General features: G+C 35.4%; 1 protein-coding gene across 4 annotated transcripts in view; it reads right to left on the reverse strand.

The window, feature by feature from the left end:
* Positions 1 to 26,451, reverse strand: part of LOC408824 (immunoglobulin-like and fibronectin type III domain containing 14) — a 416,641-nt gene that overhangs the window by 14,312 nt on the left and 375,878 nt on the right. For all 4 annotated transcript variants that reach the window (XM_026440920.1, XM_026440919.1, XM_026440918.1 and 1 more), the window contains 4 exons: positions 21,743 to 21,873; positions 17,702 to 17,861; positions 3,437 to 3,730; positions 599 to 919 (listed from right to left, as the gene is read on the reverse strand). In XM_026440920.1, the coding sequence (XP_026296705.1) occupies positions 599 to 919; positions 3,437 to 3,730; positions 17,702 to 17,861; positions 21,743 to 21,873 (906 nt within the window). The remainder of the gene's footprint in view (positions 1 to 598; positions 920 to 3,436; positions 3,731 to 17,701; positions 17,862 to 21,742; positions 21,874 to 26,451) is intronic.

Below are 26,451 nucleotides of genomic sequence, written 5' to 3' on the forward strand. Positions count from 1 at the left end.
AAACGGATCGACGCGAGATCTCTTCGTCGATTAACCGTCGAAATTCTTTCCCAACGTGATCGTTCCCCCGATTCAAAAAGGAACCAGGATATAAAGTCGGTTCACGGAAAACTTATCGACACGTGTGTTGCAGCGTTCGCTCGTTTCTTGCCCGTTGGATCGTAAGTAAACGGATCTCTAAACCGAGGTGTTCTCGAAGGTCTGAGCGAAGTGGTGGTGGTACACGTAGCTTGTGAGAACAGGAGATCGATGAGATTGGTGTTGTGGTGGTGTGATCAATGTTGAGAACAGGAAGTGAACGAGAGTGAGATACACCGCGCGAGGTGTATTCGAGGTTGTGGTGTGACACAGAAGAAAGAGTGAGAAAGAGGGTGAACGAGTAAAGAAGAATGGGAAGAAGAAATACAGATAATCGCGTGAGCTCTACGATGCAAGGCCCGTGCAGCGTAGCAGACAGTGCTCGTAACAGTGTGCCAACGATTGCCAAATCCGAACGGTTCAGATCGACTCGAGATGCGAGATAAGAAGTGGGCTTGCTCGTTTATTCTTCGATATTCTTCGTTATTATTGGATTGAAATTCGTGGATTGAAAACTCACCTGTTCGCCTTTCGGGCAGATTCAGGGTGGTTGCACGGAAGTGGACGGTCTCGCTTCGACCTTTGCTGTTGCTCGCGTATATGTGGACGTCGTAGGTGGTCCCCGGCTCGAGATTTCCGACCGAGAACGATGCCACTTTGCTCGTTTGATTGTAAACCGTGGTGCTCGGTTTCGAGGATGTGCTGCTTGTTCCCGACTCGCGGTCCACCTGTATCGTGAACTTCTGCGGCAGACCACCGTCGAACCCCTCGATGCACTCCACGTACAGCGAGTCTATTGTCTGGTTCAAAAGAGAGCAATTGCGCGGTGTGTCCGGGTGACCTGCGAAGTCGAATAATGTGAGTTTCGACAGCTTACGTTGACCGGAAGTGTATTGTATGTTTTATGGAGTGGAGATCATTTTGCGGAGTTTTGGTTCTAGATGAAAGAGATTTTGGCGAGAGAAATATTTAATGAAGTTGGAAATAACAGAATAATGAGTAAAGAATAATATAGTAAAGAGTGAAAATTCAAGATGTCTATCCTTTTTGGTGAATCATCGAAGTTTAATTGGTATTGAATGATCAATAATATTTTTGATATTGTGTACAGTGATGTTTCATCATCGTGAAGTTTAATATTATATATTCTTACTTCTAATTCAGTGAATTTGACAGATAGATCTAATATACTTTGATTAAACAATCAAAACATCACAGTGGAAATTGAATCACACAAATATCGAAAAGTTATATCGATATCATTCGAGTTGTAAAACGATTCAGAGATTCACAAACATAATTTTATCTCGATCCTAAATCGCGTCCACGGTTTAAATTATGCATCACGTTTCCTCCCCAATATACTTGTTTACGCCGACTTTCCATTTCTCTGCTCGAGAAGAAACGTAATAAAGCTATCTCTATTCTTCAATAGCGTTACTTCAAGCAAGGTTGGAAACGTAGCTCCCCATAGCTGACCCGTGATTGCGTCGGGCGAAGAGATGAAGCGACTCGAAGTTAGGCAAACTATCACGACAAACGTCTGTCCTCTCCAGACGAGAACGGAATACTGAAAGGACGGGGAGAACAACCCTACCTACCCTTCGAACGTCTACCCGTTCACGTACGAATCGATGTGGAACTTGCTGCCTCGCAAACGATAGTTGTTTCTACTGCTCTCTTTAATCAACAGATACAAGTTCAGTTTAGATTTTCGGAAATAGTGGCGAGTTCCCGAAACTGGACGATTCCATTTTATGCAATGCCCTGTTTAATAGCGCTTTTTATTGCTTCGTTCGCGCGGTTTAGTGTCTTCCACTGGTACTAAAATGCGTTCATCACGTAGTGACGCGTTTCGTCCCACGATGTCGTATCTCTCGGATACTCGTCCCCCATACGTCATACTATTCGTTGGAGAATTTTCGTTGGATGTTTTCAACGTGAAATGTCGTTCGAAGAATTGCCGAGAATTCGTGTTATTTCTTTATGAGAAATATTCAGTGAAATTTAGTAGTTGAGAGAATAATTATAGTTTCTGTTGGATATTATTTTGTTTGGAAACGAACGAAATCCTCGTGAGAATTATTTTATTTTTGATAAATATATACGCTGCAGTTTTATTTTTATTCGACGTGTGAAATTTTTTTAATAAAATCGATACATCCGTGCGAGTTAACATAAAATATTTAAAAGGTACTTTTTATTTCTTCTCTCGATAATTTCAAATATCAGTTTTTAATATTCGTTTCGATATTTATATAAGATGGACAAGTATTTAAATATTCTTTCTTTCAATAGGAAATTAAATAGATTACCGAATAAAAATAAAACGTGATATGAAAGCATCGATTTAAAAAACTATTCGATCCTAGCTTCAAAGATTTACCATTTACCGATAAAAGCAAACAATCCTCGAAATTGAATTTATCTAAACGATACGATTTCAAACAAGAATATCCAATTCTGCAATTCGTTCGAATACTAACATGAGTTTTTTCAGTCGATAAGAGATCGCAAAAAAAAAGGGAAAAAAAAGAACGTGGATCATCGTAAAGAAAACGGACATTCGGAGGCGTCCGTCGTTGTTTCTAATCTGCATAATGAGGAAACTTTTTAAATCTAATTTACGTCTATCAACCATCCCATGGGAGACACTTTTCCCCGGATTACTCGAGAACGGCCAACCCTCCACTCGCCACTTCTCACTCCCCTCCGCCCTTGTAAATCCTGGCGATTTATATTTACACTTAAAATCTTAATTTCCTCGGTTTCCACGGATTGTTACATAATTAAAAACGAAGTTTTTCCATAAAGCTATAGCGTCTCGTGACTTCGAGCCAGTTTTCAACTATCTTGTTAGGGGATGGACAATTTTTAACGGTCTTCTCTCGCGCATTGCTCTTAAGATAATGCGAATTTCCCTTGGATTAAAGGATTATCCGAAGAAGCACAAGGATACTTTGAAATACTCATTAAAAATGAATGTTTTAACGTAGAGCGAAAAATCATTTCCTGTTGCTCGATTCTTTCCAATTGTTTTAACACGAATAATTCTTTGAAATCGAGATTTCCTTCGATGCCAAACAATATTCTTTTCGAGAAAAGGAAAATGTATCGAGGATTTGATTTTCAATGATTTCTTCATTCCAATTGGATTATTGCATTTGACGCTAGATTTTATTTAACTTGTGAATATTATTAGAGGGAGGCATAGAAAAATAATTCATTTTGTCACAGATGAATAAATTAGATTTACAAATTTCTTTTTTATCGAAAAGGAGAAACGAAGTTCTGTATATATTCGTGTGTATTGATAGAACAATAGAAATTTAAGTGTGTCGATATAAAAGACACTTACCAGCTGGGACAATGTGATAGACACAGGGTTCAAGTTGCGTTCCCTGCTCATTTGTACCCCAACAAAGCAGAGTGCCATAGTCTAACTCGGTCATTGGTGTGTAAGAGGCCGTGGAACGTGTTCGCTCGCTGATGACTTGTGCTTGAGGTATGTCGATCGTCTCCATTGTGTTATTGAACTTCCACGTAAACGTTACTTCCGGTGGATTTGCCTCGAGCTCGCACGGTATCCTCGCGGTTTCCTGCCGCGCCACACCGAATACCTTTATCTGACCGTGGTGACAAACTGGGGCGACTGGAAAAAAAAATAAATAAAAATCGTGCGATTACATTGGAGGCCTAGGCAAATGTATATTGTATCGTATTCGTGAGATTTTAATTTTGCAACTCGAGGATGAAATATATTTTTTTTTCCGGAAATTATTGCTTAGATTTAATTCTTCTTGTTTTGGAAAAAAAAGGGAGGAAAATGTGTGAAAGGAAATTTAGTATTAACGAATTATTAATATTTCTGTTTGAGGAGGATCGATGATCCGCATCGATGACTTTGTTCGTCTCGAAATTTCCTTGGAACTTAGCTTTAGTCTCTTTGAACGGTGGAAGGCAAGTTGATCCATGCTTTTGATCCACGAGTTTGAAGATGAGTGATCGAGTACTATCTTCTTCGCTCTCTATCTCTCTCTTCTCTGATATTCGACAAAGGTAACACGATTATCGAACATTATCCATGATTAAGCATTAATGATACAATCGATGTTCGTACGTCATTTCCAAATCCTTGTTAACCGCAAGGTAGTAGCAGCAGAAGCATTAGATTTCATGGCAATATGTATATATATATTAAATTTTCGTGGTATATAGTCGAAAAGCTATTTATTTTTTAGGTATACACAAAAATATCATTCAAATGCAATCATTTGTTCGTGAAATAAAACGTTAAGTTTTAATAATTAACTTTTCTTTTCTAGGCGAATATCGAATAGAATTTCCTAAGTGATCTAATCGATGAAAAGTCAGCCCCTTTGTCCGTATCATTCTTCTAATTCTATCCCTCTTTTAGCTTGATGTGTACGATCTCTATACGTTCTCATTTTTCGTTTCTAAGTACAAAGTATTATTGAATTTCAGTCGAAAGAGAGTCTTCCATCTCGAAGTTGAGATCACATGGGATCTTTTGTCAGATTATCCATGGTATCTTCTCTCCGTGGACATCGTTGTAGCTGAATGTCAATTGTGGAAACTGTTCGAACGATCGATCTTCGAGGATTGGTTAGATAGATGAAGGAGATAATCTCAGAATAGATGGTTGTTAGTTGTGTTTTATTTTTTACGACGAATTATTATCGATTCTAGTTATATTTTAGTGATATGGTAAAATTTATACGCCATTAGAATACAGAGGAAGAGAGAGTGAAAGAGAAAGATGGAACTGATGGATCATCAAACTGATTTCATCTTTGATATATTACGGAATCGAAGTGTCAAGGAAGTTAAATAGTTTCGTCTTATATCTTGAAAGATATCTTGCAAAGAAAAACTTTTTAGCATCTTTGGAATTCTGAAAAAGCTTTTGAAATATTAAATGATCAAGTTAAAACGTTCACGTTCTTTTTAATCGAAAGAAAATATTTTTTTTACAAATATTTCCATTCGCGTGTATCAGAAACATTTTTTAAATCATTTTTTAATTCTTTCTTTTAATAACTTTGTATATCTATCTTTCTCTTGTCTATCTTTCATATCGTCGTAATCATTATTCAGAAAAATTCTTCCAAGAAAATTTCAGAACTTCTTAACTAGGGGGAGAATTATAAAGCAATCGCATGACAAAACTTGGTCCATCCTTTAGCAATAATTATTCTAAACGGGGACAGAATTATGCATTCGGGCAACATAAATCGCCATAATAGTTAGCGGAGACACTTGGCACGTACCAAGGCCATAGGCAATGCGTCATTAATGCTTAATGGACAGACATTAATTTGTTATTGTCAATGGAAGGATCGATAGGAATTCTAGTTGCCGTGAATTCGTCGTAAATGTGTCCATGACAATACATTAGAAATCAATTCCATCTTAACTCGGTTCTAGAAAAATGGAAGTAGAGGAATAAAATGTCATGGAATAGAGAAATAATAACTCTTTGAAACTTAATAATACAGAAAAATGTGAAAAGAAATCTGTCAAAATATGTAGATAGATATACATTATGTGATTCTTATTATTCTTTTGTGTTTTTGACAGGAATTTATTGTTTCAATGTCAGTAGAGATCGATAGGATACTTGATTTATGATTTTATGGAGATGTTAAGGGGATGATTTTAGTAGTATGTTTGTTAAAAATGAAACTTGCAAAGAGAATTTAATTTTCATAGTGTTTTTAAATCTTAGATTCTTAGAATTAGGATTCTTTTTTTTATGTTTTTAGAATAAATTTATTGTTTTGTCAAAAAATAGATTGATATGTTTAGATGTAGACATGATAGAATAAAATATTATTTGTTAAAATTATAGTTAAATATATTTAAATATGAGAGAATGTTTATTAAAAGATTTGAAAATTGATATTCTAACATTAGATATAGTATAGAATATGTGATAATGGGAAGAGAATATAGATTTAGTAAATGAATTATGATATTAGATGATATGCAATATTTATAAAAGAGAATTTATCAGAAGAGGGAGAATAATTGCGATGTTTGAAGACAGAATTCTAACAATAAACGTTCCAATATTCGAATGTATCTGTATGAAAATGTGCAAAAGTGAATGTTTTAAAAAGCGTGATAACGGAAGTAGTAAAGTAAGGGAGATCAGAGAGAATTTTTTAAGCAAGTTATTCCAAAGAACAATTTCGAGATGAGAATTCTTTTAAAGAATACTTTTAAAGAAATTTCTTTGAATTTCTTCTACGTATTATTAATCAAATTATTCATTAAATAATACGGAAAAAGTTTTTCGTTGTTAAATCTTTAATAATTTTCTTTTTTCAAATTGAATAATTCAAGTTTTTTTTATTAATAATTCTTTTAATACAATACAATACAATATTCGTATAAGACAGATGAAATAATTTCAGAAATAATTTATCTCGGGTTTCTCATCGAACCGTGTCAAATATTAATAAGATTTTTAATTATATTTTCATAAGAGTATGTAAGTCCTTGTTCTCTTGAGCCTCTTTCTTTTAAGGAACAGGAGCGAGAGTGTTAATAGGGCGAGAATATTTAATTGAGCTAATTCAGGGAGAAGAGTAAAATCCGTGCTTTTAATAGCAACATATGTAAGCCAAGATTTCGTTCCAAGTTTAAACTCCGAAACGGAAATACGTGATGATAAACGATATTTCCGGTAGAATAAACGCTTTGGCAAACTTATTAGTCGAGTGGATTTAATAACAGATTGTTAGTCATCCGACGAGACTGTAGATAATAGATTACTGTACTGTCGCAAACAGAATTATGTTCAGTCGTGTCCAATCTGCATAATCAACAAATTAAGTGGTCGTAAGTTTTTACAATTACGAAAACACGCGATATCATTTATAAATTTAAACGTGCATAAAATGATACATGGGAAAATTATCTTTTAATACGTTCTCGGATTTATTATGCATTTCTTTTCTTTTCTAATACAATTTCTCAAAATATATAATACTTTAAACAATTTTTCAATAAAGGTATTTAAATAACAACGAAGATTTTATCTCTTACATTTTAATAGATACAGATCTTTATTTCATTCCAATTATAATTTATCCTATTGAATAATTATTTCGATATTTTAAATATCAGAAAAAAAAAGAAATGCATAAAAATTCAAGTATTTATAATAGATTTTTCTCCGATATATTCTTCTCTCGGTACATTTATCAATATTCACAAAATCCATCGTTTGAATCAGTTTGTTCAACGTGATGCATTAAGAAAGTCCTAATCGAACAAAATTGATGAAGCCAAAACTCCTCGAAGCGAAGAATCGATCGATGCGCGTTATTCTCCCTTCCCGCTTTTGCTCGAGACGCTTTGCAATATCCATTAACATGGTTAATTAGTGTAACTGATTAGCAACGGCCGGTGTATCGATGTTCATGTATCATCTCGAGTCACAAGCATCCGTCCGATATCTGCGTATACGCTAACCCGCCGATAAGTTGAAGCATTCCTGTAGGCGAACCATTGAAAATGTTAATCATCCCGACACGTTTCCGGTCTTTTATGGGATCTTTGATCGATTATCGTTTGGCTATCGAATAACTTGAATGGAACCACTTATATACCGCTTCGACGATCAAAGGGACAATTAATTTTCGAATTGTTGCGCTAACGACTTCGCGAAGAATTCTTATCAATCTTCGAAAGATTTTCGTGTAATGAAAAAAAAAATATAGCGTTCTTTTTAAAGTCATTATTCGTTATTAATCGGGAATATTCTTCAGAGCGTAGAGTTTAATTGAATTTCTTAGGATGAAGGAGTTTCTTTGGGATTATATTTTTCAAAAAGTTTTCTTTTTTAAAACGAGTGAAAAGATTATATATATATATATATATATTTTAAATTTGTCCATCGAGAATGGTTCCACTGATGATTTGAAATCTGATTCAAAGAGGCTATAATTTTATAAGGGCGTGTAATTGAAATTGTATAAGGCTCGACCGAAGATCAAAGACCATGCGAGAGGGGTGGTATTAGTACGACGATGGTGCTTTCGAAAGTAGCTCTGTAATCGTGTTATCGTCTTTGGTGGATGTATTATGGATCTTGGCGCTGAAATAAATTTGGAATTATTTATATTGATACGCGAATCGAGAAAGGGAACTTCGATAGGAAATATATTGAACTACATTCTGTTGCTTCGATAACTTTTCTTTACCGGTTATGAACGATACGGATTGCTATATACTTTAAATGGATATGAAAATTATCAAAAATATTAACGTACGGAACATCAATCAAACAATTACCAAAAGTATTTCCTCCGTAATCTCATACTGTTAACATTATTGACATAACTGCGGTTATGGGTTCTCGTGGTAGCTTATCTACACTCATTACCATAAGGATCTCTACCAGCACTCTCAACTCTCAACAGTATCGCCTGCGTTACACTGTGTATGTACATTAATACATCTTCTAAGCCGCGAATAAGTACACTTTCGCGCCCCTAATGAAATTTAACGATAAAAGTCGAGCAATTAATCATCACGAATTTGATCCTCGAGCAAAAAGTAATTCCAATATTCTCTCTATTATTCTCAAATAAATAACAAGATTCAAAAAACAAAATTCTTCTTCTTTCGAGAATAATTCTGGAATAAAAACGCGATCATACAGTTTTATCGTATCGTAGAATCATCTGAATTTGCATTTCCAAACACACCGATCAACCCAACTGATACTCTACCCTCTTCCAGATAACCCTAGACCGCGTCAACGTGGAAAGCAAACTCAACGTGGCTAAGGGGGTGAAACAGGCAAGAAACGAGAGAGTAGTAAGTCGGTATCAACAAGAGGGGTCGAAGTGGTTTGAGCGGAATTAGTGGCAATTAGCCGGAAGAGAGAGCCGCCTTTCGGTATCTCGCGCACAGAGACGCGTGTAACGACGCGGAGATACGCCGTTGTAAAAGGGGGGGAGATTGGAGGGTAGAGTTTAATCGACGCGCAAAGGTACAAACTACGCGAAAGTACGTACGTGCGCGGAATTCGTGAGGGGAAGGGAGGGTGTGGTAGAAGAGGGTGGTGTGCTCGAGCCATGTGTATACGCGAACACGTGTAGCGCGGCCATGAACCGAGGACGACGAAATTGGGCCGAGAGGATCATTGAATTCGTACCTTCCCCTCCTCCCCCGTGTATTTTCTCGAAGCTACCACGATTACCATAATACATCGTATTTCCTCCATCGGTGTGTGCAAATTCTTTTAAGGGGGCCTGTTTCGCCTGCAGATTGGTTTTCGAGAACTGGAATTCGCGTGGATGTGAGGGTCAAATGGAGGATCGAGAGGAAGGGTTTCGTTCAGGGCTTGATTTTTTGGGGAAAAGATAAAATGTCTTACGATAATTAATTTTAGATTTGGGAAAGATAAAAATGTATGGAATATTTAACATTTATTACGGATTATATTAAAATGTTTAAAAATTTGTACGAGGTGTCGTAAGAGAGATTTTAAACGAGAGAGAAGGGTTGGATAGTTGGTTTTTTAATTTCCGAAGGTGATCAACGTTTTGAAATTATTCTGTAAATTTCTTTAAACTCGAATCTAACAAATCTAATTCAAAATCCAGACGCAATTCTCAGCTGCGAATTAAATATTCTCACCGACAATCCAGGCGACAGTACAGTTCGAAGAAAAGTAATTACGGAGCGGTTTATTTGACGGCTGAGCCCATTAACGAAGTGCCTGTTTGCGTTCAAATTACGGTCTGTATCGTATGGGGAGGACGTTTAGCGCTCGGGATTTCAAACGGCGTGATCCATTCGATTATTAATTCGCGATACGCCGAGAAATATATATCTATCCTCGAAATAAATTTTGCCGGGAAACGACGAGGTGGTTGCCCTTCGGTATCGTTCGTAATAAAAAACGTCGTCGTCCCCTGACAACTTGGATCCCTCGCCTCTCGAAGAAGGGGGAAGGGGGAGGAAAAAGAAATGCAATTACACGAAAATCGAATGACGACAGTGAGTTCGGACTTTCCTTGATCCGGAAACAGAGGGGACATCGATCCGTCTGGATGTCTAAAGACGTTACGACGACGTCGACGTGATCGTGTTAGACGTCGCGACGCATTGCGGCTCTGTGAATTTTTAAAGAACGTCACATTCCGTCTACATCCGACCCACGATTCCGTTTATTGACAGCGCAACATCGGTACTCGGAAAATCGCTTCCGGCTTCTTCTTCTTTTTTTATTCTCTACGCATTGATTCGATTGTAGGGATTAGAAAGAATGAGAAGGAAATTAATATTTGTGGAGAAAAGGATTTTTCGAATTGAAATTTCACTTATCGAGAGAATATAATTTCTGTTGGAATTGGGATTTTCAATTTATGTTTTCACTAATTTCGATAATTAAATTCAGATAGTAAGATTATTTATAGATGAATGACACTTTACTCGTGATTTAAAATGATATTCCATCCCGACAATAGATGAATTTAGAGAAATGAATAATATAAAAGATATTTTTCGTATTAAGAATGTTGAATAAAAAGAAAAAAAAAAATTATCGTGTACGTTATATCTCAAGGCGGATGAATGATTGACTCATACTGAAATATGAATCGCTCCGATGATTTTAACATACATCAACTTTAATATGAAAAAATATAAAAGAAATTCATCATCACAATTTTCCAATTAACGCAAAAGTAATAATTTAACGAAAATGAGATTTTCTTTCATTTTACTTTTCAAAATATGGATATAAATTTGGACAAATCGGTTCGCAACGTAAGACTTGATACGAAATCACAAAGAAAGAAAGGCATATCTATATTTAAACGATTTCTAATTTTTTATTTTAAAATTTCCAGTTTAAAACTAGTTGTACCAATTAATATTCGGTTGAAAACTTTCGGGAACATTTATGGGAAATGGAAAAAGGGGAAAAAACAAACCGAGCCACTTGGTCATCCAGTCTACGAAACAATCGGCATTGTTCCAACGAGCGGCAATCCGCTTGACCCGCGTTGGCTTTTCAAAAGGGCGGCGGTATCGTTGCGCGTAGAATTTTTTTAATAATCCGAAAAACTTCTTTCCCGGTCGGCGAGCATAAATAAATGACCGGATTTAAGAGTCGTGCCACCAGTAGAACTGGCCGAAATTCCACGGTAGCCGGTTATCCAACAATTATGCCCCATTTAATAATCCCTTTTCTAGCGCGAGCTGAACGTCACTGCGAGCGCTCGACTCCATTTAATCCGCGCTTTTCTTTGTTCCATCATTGCGCACCCAAGGCCCTCTCGAGTCCGCCATTTTACAGGCAACTAAGCGGCTTAAGATCTCGCCGAGGGAACGTCGAAGAAAGCTTTCCTTTTCCGCCCGCGCATAATTATGTGTCCTAAAACTGAATTGAAATCTTAAGCTTCGTTACCGCTATAAATGGAGCCCGAAAACTCCCCTCCTCCACACGCCCTTTCCACGCTTCAACCTGTCTCTTCGGTTCGGAGGTTCTCCCCCCCTCTTGCGTTACGGGGCTCCATTTGCATGTAAATTATTACTAGGCGAAACGTACAAAGCGATAGAGAAGTGACCCCGGTTGAAAAGGAAACGCGAACGAATCGAGGAAACGCTTCAGGCCCGGAAACGATCCTCCAAATTGTGCTTGCAATACGCTAATCTAACGTGGCTCGTGGAAAGTTTTAGATGGCGGGAATGCCGTTCGAATTGTAAGGCTAGTTATGGATCAATTTCGATTGTATCGAAGTGGAAGATTTCGCGCGAGATTAATAATTGTTTGTAATCAAATATGAGAAATATGGATCGTGTTGTCGGGATGGAATATCATTATAAATCACGAGCATTCGAGTTAAATTAGATTAGGCGATGACGTAAACATTTTCTTGGTATCGAGCGTCTCTGTAAATAATTGTAAACGTGTCATATTTTCGTATTTGTTGAAAAAGAAAAATAATATTATTTTTCGTATTAGCACGTTGCTACACGCAGAAATAAATACATCGTCTTATTTCTCTGTAATCTATAATATCTCGGAGTTTAAGGCGCGAGCTTGATAGATGGCACCACTGATGAGTCTAGTAGGAAACTCTTGCTATTTGTACATAGGATTTACAAGAGATTTATCTCGTGATAAATTAAATATAATATTTCTTTCGTCTTATGTATTTGTTGGCATTTGTTGTAATTAAAATTAGCTAAAATTTAATATCCAACGTAATATTTTCTTATTCCATATTTGTACGTTTTCACGACGTATTATAAATTACACTTCATTTCGTTTCGATCTCATTTACTTTTCCAACCAATACGGTTCGTAAATCCATGTTTTCTCTCGCGCAACTTTCAATAAAAACTTTTGTCCCTGAACGGACAAGTCCGTGGGTTCGTTACACAGTGTTATAATTGAATGTAACAATTAGCGAGCGGAATTGATACGATCTAATCAAAAAACATATCGTCCGCCTGGAATTCCGGTTGTAGAATTGAAAGGGGGAGGGGATAGGGGTTGGTGGTTGGAACGTGCCACTCCCGAATCGGTCGATTCGTCTCACCACGTTTTCCCGCGTGTGTGTGCATGCGCGTGTACATATGGCGCCTATGCAAATTCGCTCGCCAAACCTGCCGTAATGATTTAGCGTGACTCTTAATGTCTGTGCAGGAGACTGACACGTGGTTCCGCCCACGCGTCTGTCTTATGAAACGTTGTTTCTTTGCCTTGCAGATTCATGCTTCCTGTCTCGTTGAATAGGGCATCGTTTGAGGAGTCCTTCCATGACAGAAATGTCTGGGAAGAATGTTTCTTTTTTTGAGATACATGATACAATAGAAAATATGATATATGTTCATTCATACGATCAATTATAGATGGTCCAATTCTTGTTCCGTTTATTGTAGCCAAAAGATTGTAAGATGATAATTTAACATTTTTGCACGTGTAAAGTAATTTCATTAACAATTGATACAAAGAGGAACGAAGTAGGTGTGATTAGAAACATGTGTCTGATCATTCGCTGTGTAATTCTACTTAAAGTTATATACTCGCATTTTAATTATCCTTGTATTTTAATTATCCGCTTTGCGCGTATGTATTTCCGTACAATGAAAATTCCTCGTATTAATGAATTCTCCTGCAATTACGAGGAACGCTATCGCATACAAAAAACTTGAAATTGTACGAACTTTATGAAAATCTGTCTTAAGGTCTCGAATTCATTTGTATAATTTCCTCATAGTGGAGTTAAATTATTCCGTACGTTTTTACGAGTTTCTGGGGAACACTTGGTAACACAATTGTAGGGGGAAAAAAAAAAGAAAATTTAGATAAAGCAAAGCATCTAAAACTTTAATCGAAATATCTCCACAAACGATTCAGATAAATTCGAACATAATTAATATCATCGCCTAAACTTTCGCCCAAAATTGAAAACAACGTTTTCGAAATTAAAAAGCTACGCTTCCGAGAATAATATTCCTCCCAACGTATGAAAGATTATCAAACATCCATTCCTTCGCCTTTCTCGATAAATTTATCATCCACACACGCGATCCATCCTCCATCCTCCATTGCGGTTCCCGCGCAACCGTTACATCCGTAATCCGGTGTCTCAAGTCCCGTTGTTGTAACTTACGATCGACTGACAGTCGGTCTCACCTCGCGCGTCCATATGCTCGCCAGGGCAAATCAGTGTGTAATGGCCTTAACGCCGGTTAAACTGCCGCGGCTAATCCGCGCTGGACCGCGCTCTGGCCAGGGTTGTACACGCCTGCAACTGCGGCCGAGCCCATCGACGAGCCGCCGTGTGACACATGCCGGAATTCACCGGCCATGCCCCGTGTAACCGTGCACCGTCCCATGTCCGCCGGGTTAAACGGCCCGTCTGAGGCAGTTAAAGGCGGCTGCCGCGGTGTTTGATGAGATTCGAATCGTGCGCGCATCCGTATATGTGTGTGTGTGTGTGTGTGTGTGTGTGTGCACGGGATGGATCGTGTGCGCCACGTGGCCTTCCGATAGCCCCCGGAAACCGGGTTGGAGGATCTGCGTCCCCATGATGAAGTAGAATGGGAGAGGAGTTTGGTACAGGCGTCGTGAGATTTTGCGGTTCGTGTAATTTACGTGTGAATGCGAGAACAATGGTGTAATATTTGATGGGATGAAAATGGGTGGATTGGATAATTTGAATATTTTGTTGGATCCGTTTCGTTTGTGTTTATATTGATTTAGGAGTGTGATGTTTAATGAGATTGTGAAGAATTTTTGGAATTTGAATACTTTAAAATTTCGTTCGATTCGTATGAGTGAACGTGGAAGATGAATAGAATTGGAACTCGATGAAACGTATTCTGTAAAGTTGGGGTTTGAATGAAGCAAAGTTTGAATAAAGAAAGTTTAAAGTAAATTCAAGGTGGATGAAGACAAGAAGGTTCGGTTTACGGAGTGGACACGACAATGCCGAAGTTGGCATGAGCGAAATTAGGATAAATACTTGGGCTTTTCTCTCGCGGAACGCGAACTTTGATGTTGGAATTCGACGAATTTTCTGCATTCTATGAGCTAAGAAAGTTTAACGTTTCCAACGTTGTAAATGGATAGCAAGATCGATAGTTTGCTCGAAGAATCCCAGTAAAATTATTCCAGTTTTGAAATTATTCTTAGAAATCGTCGAATTGAAAAAAACGTAACGTAAATCTTCGTCGCTTTTGAATTAAAAAAAAATTCTCGAAGAAAAAAATCACCAAGTCAATGGGAATAAAATAAGGGTAAACGTATCTTGACTTTCTTCTTCGAAGTTCGTATCCGAATGGACAAGCTAGCAGCAGAGTTTCCACGTTTCTTCGCCGGGGAGAGAATTTGAAATTGGAGTGCTGTAAATTGAAAGCAGAATCGACGTTGGATTGGACCGCCATGATTCGATCCCCGAGAGTGGATGTGATAAAATCTTAGTCGACGTAGTTGAAATCAGGGAAAGTATACTTTCTTCTATTTTTCGTGTCCTCTCGCGAGTCGTGTCATCGAAAAGTTCGACACGGAAAATTCTCTCAAACGTCTGACCGTCCAATCGTTGTAAAATAAATTCATGGTTAACTTAATCGATAGTTTAGATAGAATTGCTGTAATCTTTATTTTTTTTGCTCAGCCACAGAAATTTTAAAATATCTTATTCCGAAGATAATCGTATTTCAACTTAAAGATGGCTGATTATTCATTTCTTATTTCTCTTTCGAGATGAAACGAGAAGAAAAAAAGAAATTATTCGATAGCATTTTTGTTATTTCTCCCTAAAGTTTTTTTTACATTGAATACAAAATTGAAGTAGAATTCGTAAAATTCGTGTATCATCGTGTTGTATCTTCATTTTGATAATTTTCTATAATTCAGTTTCGTTTTACAACTAGCATTTTTACACTCGTGACATATGTCCTTTAAAATTCCAGTTTTAGAAGATTATCGAGACGTTGAAAGCGTTTCCCTCGTTCGAGAACATTTTGAAATCCGTCTATTCTCACTTGTGGAAATTTCATTTTTCCTTGTGTCAGCCTTCGTCCCTCGTCTCATCGTATTACTCGTTTCCATTGTCTAATATTTCTGTACCGTTTTCTCGAAATCACGATTTCTTTCTTTCTTTCTTTCTTGCTTTTCCTTCCACGTTGCGACACGGGAAATCACATTATTTCTTTCGTGAAGTTCAATCAACAAAGATTCGATGAAAAAAAAATCCCTCCGCTATCTCCATTCGTCAGATCAGTTTCCAAAACAAAATTAACCTTTTGGAGTTTTGCAAATTTCAAAAAAAAAATAATACTATAAAGCGGAATTATATTGCGCGTTTCATTTACGCCGTTTTTGTTCGTCGAAAAAGAAGAAAAAAAAGAAAAAAAAAAAAAAACGAAAGTAACGGGGGATTGAAGTGGAACCGAGGCAGACTTTGTTAACGCAAAAATAATGTTATATTGCTTTCAGAACAACGTTGCATTGTGTTACGACGTCTGTGATAGACGTTGGGGGGTTTTAGCTTTATACGCGTCTCTCGTTAAATGTTTCATTACGTGGTAAAAGCACGTTGTTACGAGTCGGTTTCCTTGAATGCTTTTAGTGGCCACGCCAGCACCACCTTTACACTCTCAACCACCCCTCCCTCCCTTTCCCTGTTCATCTTACAATCCAATTCTCTCTTTAGCCGAACGAGTATAAGTTCGCAAAGCTGGAATCGTAACAATCTCTTCATTCGTTGTACATAATACCGTCTCTAGAGAAGTTAGAGAAACGTACTTTACTTTCTAAATATTTCTGCGATGAGCAGGGATTATACCCACATTCCGGGATCCATTGAATTACCGAAATGCATGCCCCATTCCTTTGCTCTTTGAATCTCGTTCCAGTTATCTTTTGTAATCGCGCGATTATCGAGATTCTATTGTGTTCGATGATATCGCGAATTGCGCAAGCGTGGTTTATTAAATGTAACTTTAATTTCGATGATTGCCATTTAAAGGGGGAATTAATATTGCGCGTATTATTTGATAATTTCACTTTGATTCTTATTCTCATTTATTCCGACAAATATTTGTGTAATAGAATTTTATTTGTAGGGATTGTATTTCGTATTCTGTCTTTTCTTTTTAAATATTTATTCCCTAAATATTTGATTTATTATTCATTAAATTCTAAATTTTTCATGGTATAATTTCTGATGGTTGTTAATCGTTGAAGAAGAATTGTCATGGATGGATTTTATTTACAATTAATTTCCATGATTGAAATTGTTTAAAGAAAAAAGATTACATAAATATATTTAATATATATTCTTTAAGATTAGGTTTTTATATTGCTACGAGTAATCTTTTTGTAAGTAACTTTTTTCCCCCTGTTTAATTTAATTTCTTTGGAAAGATCGAGTCGCGGTAATATTTTGCTCGTAACATCGCTGTACAAACTTTTAATGAAAGAAAGTTGCAAGAAACGTATTCCCTGTAAAATTTTGAAAAATTAGGACTTTCATAATATCCTTCCTTTATTATCACATTGCGACGTTTTTAAGAGAGACGTCGGCAAAAAGACGCGACAAAGATAAAACGGCCCTTTTTGTACAATCGTTTTATTCATTTATGCCTATGTATTTGACTTTTAATTAAAATTAGAAATTGCATCGTTTATATATCATTTGAATTCCTTCGCGATATTTTTGCGTAATAATCCTAAATAATTCTTATTTAAATACAGAGAGAATAATTAATATTGAACAATATTAATAGGTGATAATTTATTTCATGCAAAAGAAGGGTGTATATTGTGATTTTATAATCGCGACAAAGGGAGCATAAATTAACATACATTAATATTTCGAATTCGTTTAAATGATCTTATTGAAAGAAATTAAAAATCTTAAAAATTTTAATTTGTATTTATTACACAGGAAGCAAAATATAATTAAATGCAAAGTCTAGGTTAAAAAAAAAATATTTCAAAATTTAATATTATCACGGTTATCAATTGAGAATTAAAGATCCCAAATTCGAACAAGCACGATACAATTTCTCCATCCAAAGAACTGCAACTACCAAGATGAATAGCCAATATACTCACATTTGATGTCCAGATTCAGTGGATTGCTCTCTCCATCGCCTTCCTGATTGCTGCCAATACACGTGTATATCCCAGCTCTACTGCGAGTCACGCTTTGCAGTACCAGGCTTTGATTACTGATTATGGTTCCAGTTGCTTGATTATGATACAACGGATTACGCTGTGGAAATAAAATTGTGGTGAATGAACGAGCAAAATGTAAAATATTTTTCAATTAAACGAGAACGACAATGACGACGATGAATCGTTCGAATATTCTTGATATATTGAAACGAGACGAAAATTATTGAAAAGCGATATAAAATTGAATTATCCCTCCAATCTATATTTAAAGTTTTTGATTTTTTAAATTGGAATCTTTTTGTTCTGAATTTTATCTTAATCAAAATTTTTGGTTTTAAGCGTGTGATATATTTAAAAAAATATAAGTGAATTTTTTATCAAGTTTAAAAGGGAAATTAAATATTACATATCATGATTTTTAGAAATGTTTCATGTGATCTTTTCAACGAAATTTATCGAAAAATTGAATTAAAAATTTATAGCAAAAAAATCTTCAATAAAAGCAAACATAACAAAGTTGTATCAATTCTTATTAACAAAGATTAATAGAGTGAGGATTGTAAAATTCACCCTGAGGAATAATTGAACTAGAATAAAGAATCACGTGTAAAGGAATAAAGTTTTTGTGTCAGAAAACATGAAAGGGTGACAAAGTAGCATTGACAGTGACTAAACAGCCACAAGAGGATGCAGGTAATTTCGAACGCGACCTACTCTTGAATGATTAATGGTGGATTTGATACTTGCATCGATCGATGGAGACCGGTTCGTGTGTAAATTTCGCGAAAAAATAAGAAGGAAGAAAGTGAGAGAATGGAAGAGGAGTGAAGAAAAAAATAAAGCGAAAAGTGGTGACAGTTTTTCAATTTCTCAAAGCCAACGATGTCTTCCCTTCTTCTTCTCCTTTTCCTTCTCCTTCTTCTCCTCCTTCTTTTCCTCAAGAAGAGGCTCCTTTGAATTTCGCCCAAATACACCGCGGAAATCTTCCATCCCGGTGCTTGTCCTCGAATCAAACGAGGATCGACAAAGGGGGCGCGCACCCCCCGTGAACTACAATGACATTATGATTCGGAGGTGTGCGAAGAAATATTTATGGAACTTGGTGCAATACGGACACAAAGGAACGGGGGTGTCTGCATTCGTTTAAAATAAATCTTCCAGCTCCCCAACTCTTTAGAACACGCGGGAGGAGATAGGTAATCGTTCTGCGTGAAATTATTATTCCATTGAAACGATCCTCTCCTTTCTCTGCTCAGGAATTTTGTGTTAGGAATGTTAGAGCAAGATGCCAGAATTCATCGCATTCGTTGCTATCGGGAAGATTAATTTTTTAATATTCACGTGTTTTTCGCTTCGGTTCAACCCCTTGAATGATGATTTTATTTCAGAGTATGTTGGTTATTTTAAAAAGCTTTTATGAGCGATAATTTGAAAATATTAAAATACGTTATTATGTACATTCATAAAGATTTAAAAATTTTGCTGCAAAATTTCTTGTTGTTCCTCATTATTGTTTTTTAAATATTTCTTGCTACTCATTTATCGATATTAGAAATCATTTTTAATTCTTTTTCTTTTTTATTAAACAAACAAAAAATACAAACTAAGGAAACTTTGACTTTTTCTTATCAGAATTATTCTTCATCCGAGGATTTCACGATTGTTTCATTCTGAGCAGGTAAAGTTACACATCTGACTTTAAAATATTCATGATGAAACGTAGTAATGCAAAATATACGATTCTCTTATTGGAGGGAACTGAGGCAATGAAACGTAAAGGCGCGTTAAAGTGTGGAATTGTAGGGTTGTACTGTCAGAATATCTTCGCCTTAAAACGCAAACGGAATTAATAATGATGATTCATGGAGAGAGGATGTAAAAAGGGAAAAATTCAGAATATTTACGTTCTTTTTTCTTCTTCTTCTTCTTCCTTTTATATATATATATGAAATATTAAAAAGATTACGATTGAAAATTTCACCGATGGAGATCTCGATAAACGTTTTCAGACTGGTAATGATAAATGAGACGCTATACCCATGTAACCAAACAGTGAGTAGCCATAGATTGAACATACCAATATCAAACAGATTAATATTGAATAGGAAAACCCACTCATTGGAATAGCTAATCATTAAACAAATCTCTACTGTGATTGCTATAGCTCGATACCAATCGTGTCCCACATTGGCTCATTGGATCAATCAGGAACAACAATTGACTTTGTTTCTCTTACAATTAGTTACTTCATTGGGGAATTCGTCAATCGATTTATGAAATATCGGTGATTCCCATAGAAAATTACACGTGAAATTTTATATAGTGATGTTGATGGAATTTTGTGGAGGGGAAATATTTAATTGATTCAAAAATATATATATTCTTTTAAACATTTGAAAAAAAACTGAAGAATTGAATTAACGTGTTGGTTTATTTATCTTTTAGATTTCGCGTTTTATGTTCTCTGAATTTTATTATTACATTTTTAAAATTATTGCAAATTTTAAGAATCTCGTGTCAAAGTATTGGAAAACTTTTTTTACGAGTTAGATGAAACGAGTTATAAATTATCGGTTAATATATGTACAAAGTTTCTTTATTTTGTACAAATACGTATTCATAATTACTTAATGCAGCCTTTCTGGATAATTAATGGAATGGTAAATTATTGGTTAATTTATGTACGAAGTTCATTTATTCCAGAAATTCGCGCAACAAATTCTATTTCGAAATGAAAGACATTATATTTTTCATAAAATATAAACTTTACATGAAACGTATGATATAGCGCGTAATTTTAATTAAACAAGCGTGTTTTAAATTAAAGTTTATGAGGATTTTATTAGAAATAGAAAATACTATTAAATTTTTAACAAAATTCAATATTAATATTTAATATCCTCATACATATAATATAATGAATAAATAATATTTAATACAGAAATTAATTTGAAATCTAATTTAATCCTAGAACACGAATATTCGCAATATTCATACACGTAGCAAATAATATGTTCTGTTAATGATTATTAATTAAATAATATATTGAATTATTAATTAAATTACCGTTTAACATTTTACCATTATATTTTACTGAAATGTTAAATAATTTCTTGAATGTTCTAGAATTTAAAATTTCAAGAACAATTGTATTCTGATAATTATAAATATTATTTTATACTTTTTCTTTAATCGTTAATTATTTCATTTTGTTTTGTAATATCGAATCGTACAATCATTTATAGATTATCCATTCCATTTAAAGTTTAATTCCATTCAAAGTATAACTTTTAATTTCAATTCTTCAGAACAGAGAATTAATTGTATAATTATACATAATTCATTCATATTATTCATTTGAATATTCGTTTCGTTACATTTACTCAAAATTTCATCAACATCCACATAATAAGAGTATCTAAAATAAATAAAATTACAAGAGATTAGGAAGAGATTAGAAGATTAAGAAGATAAATATATACACATAAATAAATGCAGACATCTTCCTCCTCAAACTTTACTTATATCAATCTATTCCAAAACACTTATCACCCATCAAGTCTATCCACAAAGCCTCGACCAAAATCGGTACACACAGCCACGATTCCCTTGACGAGCTTCCTATTATATCGTATGCCTCAGTCAGAAGACTTCACCCCATTTAAGGAGGAGATCCTAAAACGCTTAGGGTTACTTCAACGGTAGCAGAAGCTCGCCGATAAATTTCTTATCGATGCGGAACGTTGGCTATTAGTTCAAAGAACGCTTACACGCCGGTTCCACCATCGGTATCAGCATGTAAATTTTAAACGGAAACTTGGCGTCACAGCTGCGCCACCTTCCCCTCCCCTTTTATCTCGATCGAGCTGGGTTCTAAATTATCGATCCCGGAAACTGGCGCGCGGATTCGTTATCCGGATACGTTCCATCGTCGTTCTATATCGAATGATGCATAGATTGTTGGCTGTTTGGACTCACGTTGTGCCGCCAGGAGACCTTGTACACCCACGGATTCGACTTGATATTGCACTCGAAGTAAACGTCGATACCCTCGCGGATTGCGCTCAAGTTCAAATTGCTGCCGAGCTCGAGGGTAACCACCGGCTCGTCTGAAAGTTTGAAACGTGTCGTTTCCTCGTGTAAGAAATTCTACCGTCTGTTTTGTCGTTTCGGAGGGGGGGAAGGGGGGAAACGCGCGAACGTGTTCCACAGGGGATGGAAAGGTGAGGTAAGTAGGGCGGTGGAGCAAGAAAGAGGTATTGTTTTGTATATGTAACAACTCGCGGAGTTTGGCGAGTTGGATGGTAAATAGATGAGAGTGATTCGTGTTGCGAGTAGAGTTGATGGGAGTCGAGGGTGCTGAAGGGTTCATTTTGGCCGATGGGGGTCTTGGGTGCATTTTCTCGGATAACTTGGAAGTTGGATTGTTCTGTGGGATGTTGGAATTGTTCTAGAGAGAGAAAAAATTAAATATAGGTGGTTTAGAGAAGAATTGTTGTGATTATTGTTACTAAGCGATCGATATTTGTCTAATTTTTGAATTTCTATTTAATAGAGATCATTTGAAGTAATGATCGTCAATCACCATCACCGTCGGATGATATTTATTATTAAAGTGGTAAAATAATAAAGAGAGGTATATTACCCCTTGAGTTTATATATTATATAATGTTTCACGAATCGATAATGTTTACAAGATAAAGAATTATTATACTCGTTTATATGATAAATCGTGTTTATGCGATAAACATTTATTACACTGTTCAATGTAAGCAAGTTCAATTCTCATTTGCATGTAACGCAATATTGCCCGCTCTGATAACAAAATCAATTTTCCGTGTTAATCTTTCCTCAGATTCAGCCTTTGGCCATGTTTCGGAAATCGTTCAACTAGATCAAACTGGAACAATATTTCACCCTTCGTAATGCAATGTTCCCTCGATAAGATCTCACTTTTCGAAGGGGTGAATGTTTTAATGTCAGGAATATCGATACTTTCTCAACAAAGTTCATAGACTTTAACTATGCTAAGTTGGGGGAGGGTTTCATAAGTTTGTGGAACGAAATATTGAAAAATTTGTAGAATAAATTTACAGGCTAAACATACAGGGGAACTTTATAATACTTTAAAACCACAAAATTTTATATAGGCATACAATAAAATTAATCGACGTGCCTTGTGGATAATAATTAAAATCTAGAAGAATTTAAATAAGTATACGGGATGTATTGAATATTTGAATAAAAAATTTCTTCTAACATTTCTTATTTCCATGCAAATTGTCGCAACTTATTAAATTAATAAGTTAAAGTTAAGAAATTTAATAATTTTTCTCCAACTAAATTTAATCCAATTGCAAAACTTGGCTTGCAGTATAAACACACCGAGTAAATTGAGAATTTTATGTTGATTTTTTGAGTAAGAAGAATTGATTCTACAAATTAAAATAAATATTTCGTTTCAGAGGCTACCTTTCATATTCGATAGTGATATTTATTTTCCATCCATTCTTTGTCATCTTTTACATCCATAAAAGTTAATTACACATACGAGATCATATATAAATCATATTTGTATGAAAATCTTTCGATATACTCTAACTAAATAATTCTGATTCGTTTACGATAAAATTTTTTTATTGCCCTAAACGCGCAGTAGGAAACGATCCTTTAAATTTCGCGATAATCTGCGAGATCGATTCCATGACGGATCTTTATGCAGATCCGTTGTCGTTGTTGGGGATTAACACCGTGATTTCATTGTCCAATATAAAACTTTTTCCCAACTGGGCAGCGAGGAAATGAGAGAAAGAGGAAACGAAGGATCGGTTCAACTCCACGGAAATTAATGGTACATGCCGATCCATGACCGAAGATTCTCTCTTCGGTCTTTCGATCTTCGTTCTTTCCTTCATTCTCGTTCAAATCTTCTTCTCTTTTTCTCTATGAAACTCGTTTTTCCCCTCTTTGTTTATCCCCAATCTCATCGGTTAGTTTCAGCTTTTTCCATCAAACTTTCCTTCTAATTTTTCTTCCAATCTCACTGTTTAGGAAAAAGATCGTTCTAAATACGAGGACAAGCAGCGTCTTTTGATCTTCTTTCATTTCCATCGAATCTTTTTCCTTATTTCTTCGAAAAATCGTTTCCTTCGATAAATATCACGATGATTTCTAATTTCTTCAAACGGAAACAGAGAGATAAAAAAAGCACGAATTATCAGATTCTTTCGGTGTATTCGTATTACGAGTACAGAGAGAAATCATAAGCGAGGACCGAGTGAATCGATATCGCGGCTGCTTTTTCACGATTCTTTCTCCGTTTTCCTCCTCCCTCTTTTTTCTTCCTTCGTTTCATCTCCCTTTCCCCTTCGGGTTTTTCTCGCTTTCTTCTTTTCGCTCATCAGTTCTTGTTCGAAGGAGGAGCGATATCGAGGAAAGGCCACAAGAGAGAGGATTTCTTGCTAATAGCGAGCGAGAGATCGAGCGTGAAGCCAATACAAGCAGCCTCAGCTCTTGACAGAATCCCCACTGGATAAATAACTTCCTCTTTCCCCCCTTCTGCTTGCACGCGAGTTTTAATTTCGATGCGAGAATGCGCGATTTCGTCGGATCTTGCCGGTGAAACGCGAGTTTAGGGATGATGAGAAGGGGAAGCGTAAGGAAATAAGCGTGAAAACGTGTGAAATGAAGATTTTTTTCTCGGGAAGAATTTAAAAAAAATGTTTTCATCGTTCCTTTATCTCGCCTATATTTCTTTTCTTCGTTTATTATTTATTCTTTCAATTCTATTTATCCGGATTTCTTATAAAAAGGAAAAATTATGATTTGGTATTAAGAATTAGTAATTTGCTTTTTCTATATCAGAGGAAAGAAGCGATGTTAGAAATAATTTAAAACGTATTCAATTTAGGATATATGAACGATAGATGATTGCAAAATCTTTGATCAAATTGTGAGATAATAGGAAGAAATAATAGCAAAATATTAAATTTGAATATTTTTAATAAGGAGAGAATATGTTAAATTTCTGCTGGAGGATTCGTAGGTAATCCAATGAAAAAAATTGTAATTTCTTCTCATAAATTATACTTATAAAGTTCAACTTAAATGAAGATTACTGAGACACTTATAACGTCATATACTACTCGAGATCCTCGAGATTTTCTCAATTAAGGGTTGAAAAAAAGGGTTTATTTGTGCAAGACGACGAAACGATAAATAAAATTATTCAATAGCGTAAATTAATTATTATGGAAAAAAATTTCAAAAGAAATGTTTCATTAATCGAATAATAATTAACAATATTAATTAAAAATAATGGGACGGTTTAATTACAGAATTGAATTCGTTCAAATCGCGAGAAGGAAAAAATTGAAACGTTTTAAATTACGGCAGATTAATTAAACTTTTTTGTTTGCTATTTTATACGAGAAGCACGAATGCTCTTTTCCCCTATTAGAATTTGATTTTAGAATAGAAATTGCATTTTCTGTTTCGAGAAAAAAGAAACGAAATTTGGAAATTTGGAAAAAATTCTTTAAATCGATGAAAATATTCGCCCTAAAATGAGTTGAATCTCATCTTACAAGATTTTAAAGTGTTCATTTCAAAGTATAGCTACATTAAAAAGAAAAAAAAAGAGAGAGAAAGAAAAAATAGAGAATAGAAATAAATGGGCCGAATCGTACATCGGGAATGTTCTTTTAAATATTTGGCATGGTTTTGCTTCTGGTTCCAGCGTTTCTGTTTAGTTTATAGTGTGTTCTGGTTGGCTGCCAAGAAGCTTGTTCCACTGTAAGATTGCACATCGGGGGAATAGCGTGCTGTCGTCAGGTTCTTAAGTGGCGAGAGTGTTAGTGGAGCGGAAATTTACAGAAGGATGACTATTCGATGCAGAACAAGGGTCGTGTGAGGGAAAGAAACGTCTAAAAACGGAAGGATTCAACGAACGCGAAGTGAGAGTGCATTGATCGTGCCAATCTACCTGTTCCAGAGATTCTCTAAGACAGTTTTTACCACGGCAATAATATGGATAGAAAAACAATGGAACGAAGCTATTTGAAGTGACGAGTGAAAAATATCGAAAGATATTATTAAACGAGTGGATTTCATTTCATTTGGAAATCAATATTTTTATTAAAAAATTTAGTATTTTTAAATACGCGACAGGCTTAAAGTTTGAAAAATTTAAAAAAAGGATTGGAGAATTTTCGAGGATTAAACGTTCGAACAATTTGAAATTTAAAAGGTTTAAAATTCAACAGGAATTTGGAATTTGAAAGATTTAATATTCGAAGCGATTGAAAATTGAAATATTTTTAGTTTAGATCATCGCGAAAAATATGGATCTCAATTTTCGAAAATTGAAATTTGAAATCGCAATCGTAAAATCATTTTAATCTCCCTTCATCAACTATCTCATTCCATTCCTATCTCTCTCTACGTCACTCTATTCCGTAAATTCGTTTTGCATCGTGATAAAAAAAAATATATTCGATACATTCTCGATTTCTTATGCTTCGCCAATAAACTTGCTCGCGTTCATCCCTTCGCATTATTTGTGTACACAGCAATGAATTCAATTTAACACCGGTTCCTAAATCAAGGCTCAACTTTTTTTCAGCGGAAGCGTTCTGCAAAGGAATTAATTAAAAATTTTAATTAATCCAAACAAACCTCCTTTCCCC

This window comes from Apis mellifera, linkage group LG5 (genome assembly GCF_003254395.2).
Source record: "Apis mellifera strain DH4 linkage group LG5, Amel_HAv3.1, whole genome shotgun sequence".
Taxonomy (NCBI): Eukaryota; Metazoa; Arthropoda; class Insecta; order Hymenoptera; family Apidae; genus Apis; species Apis mellifera.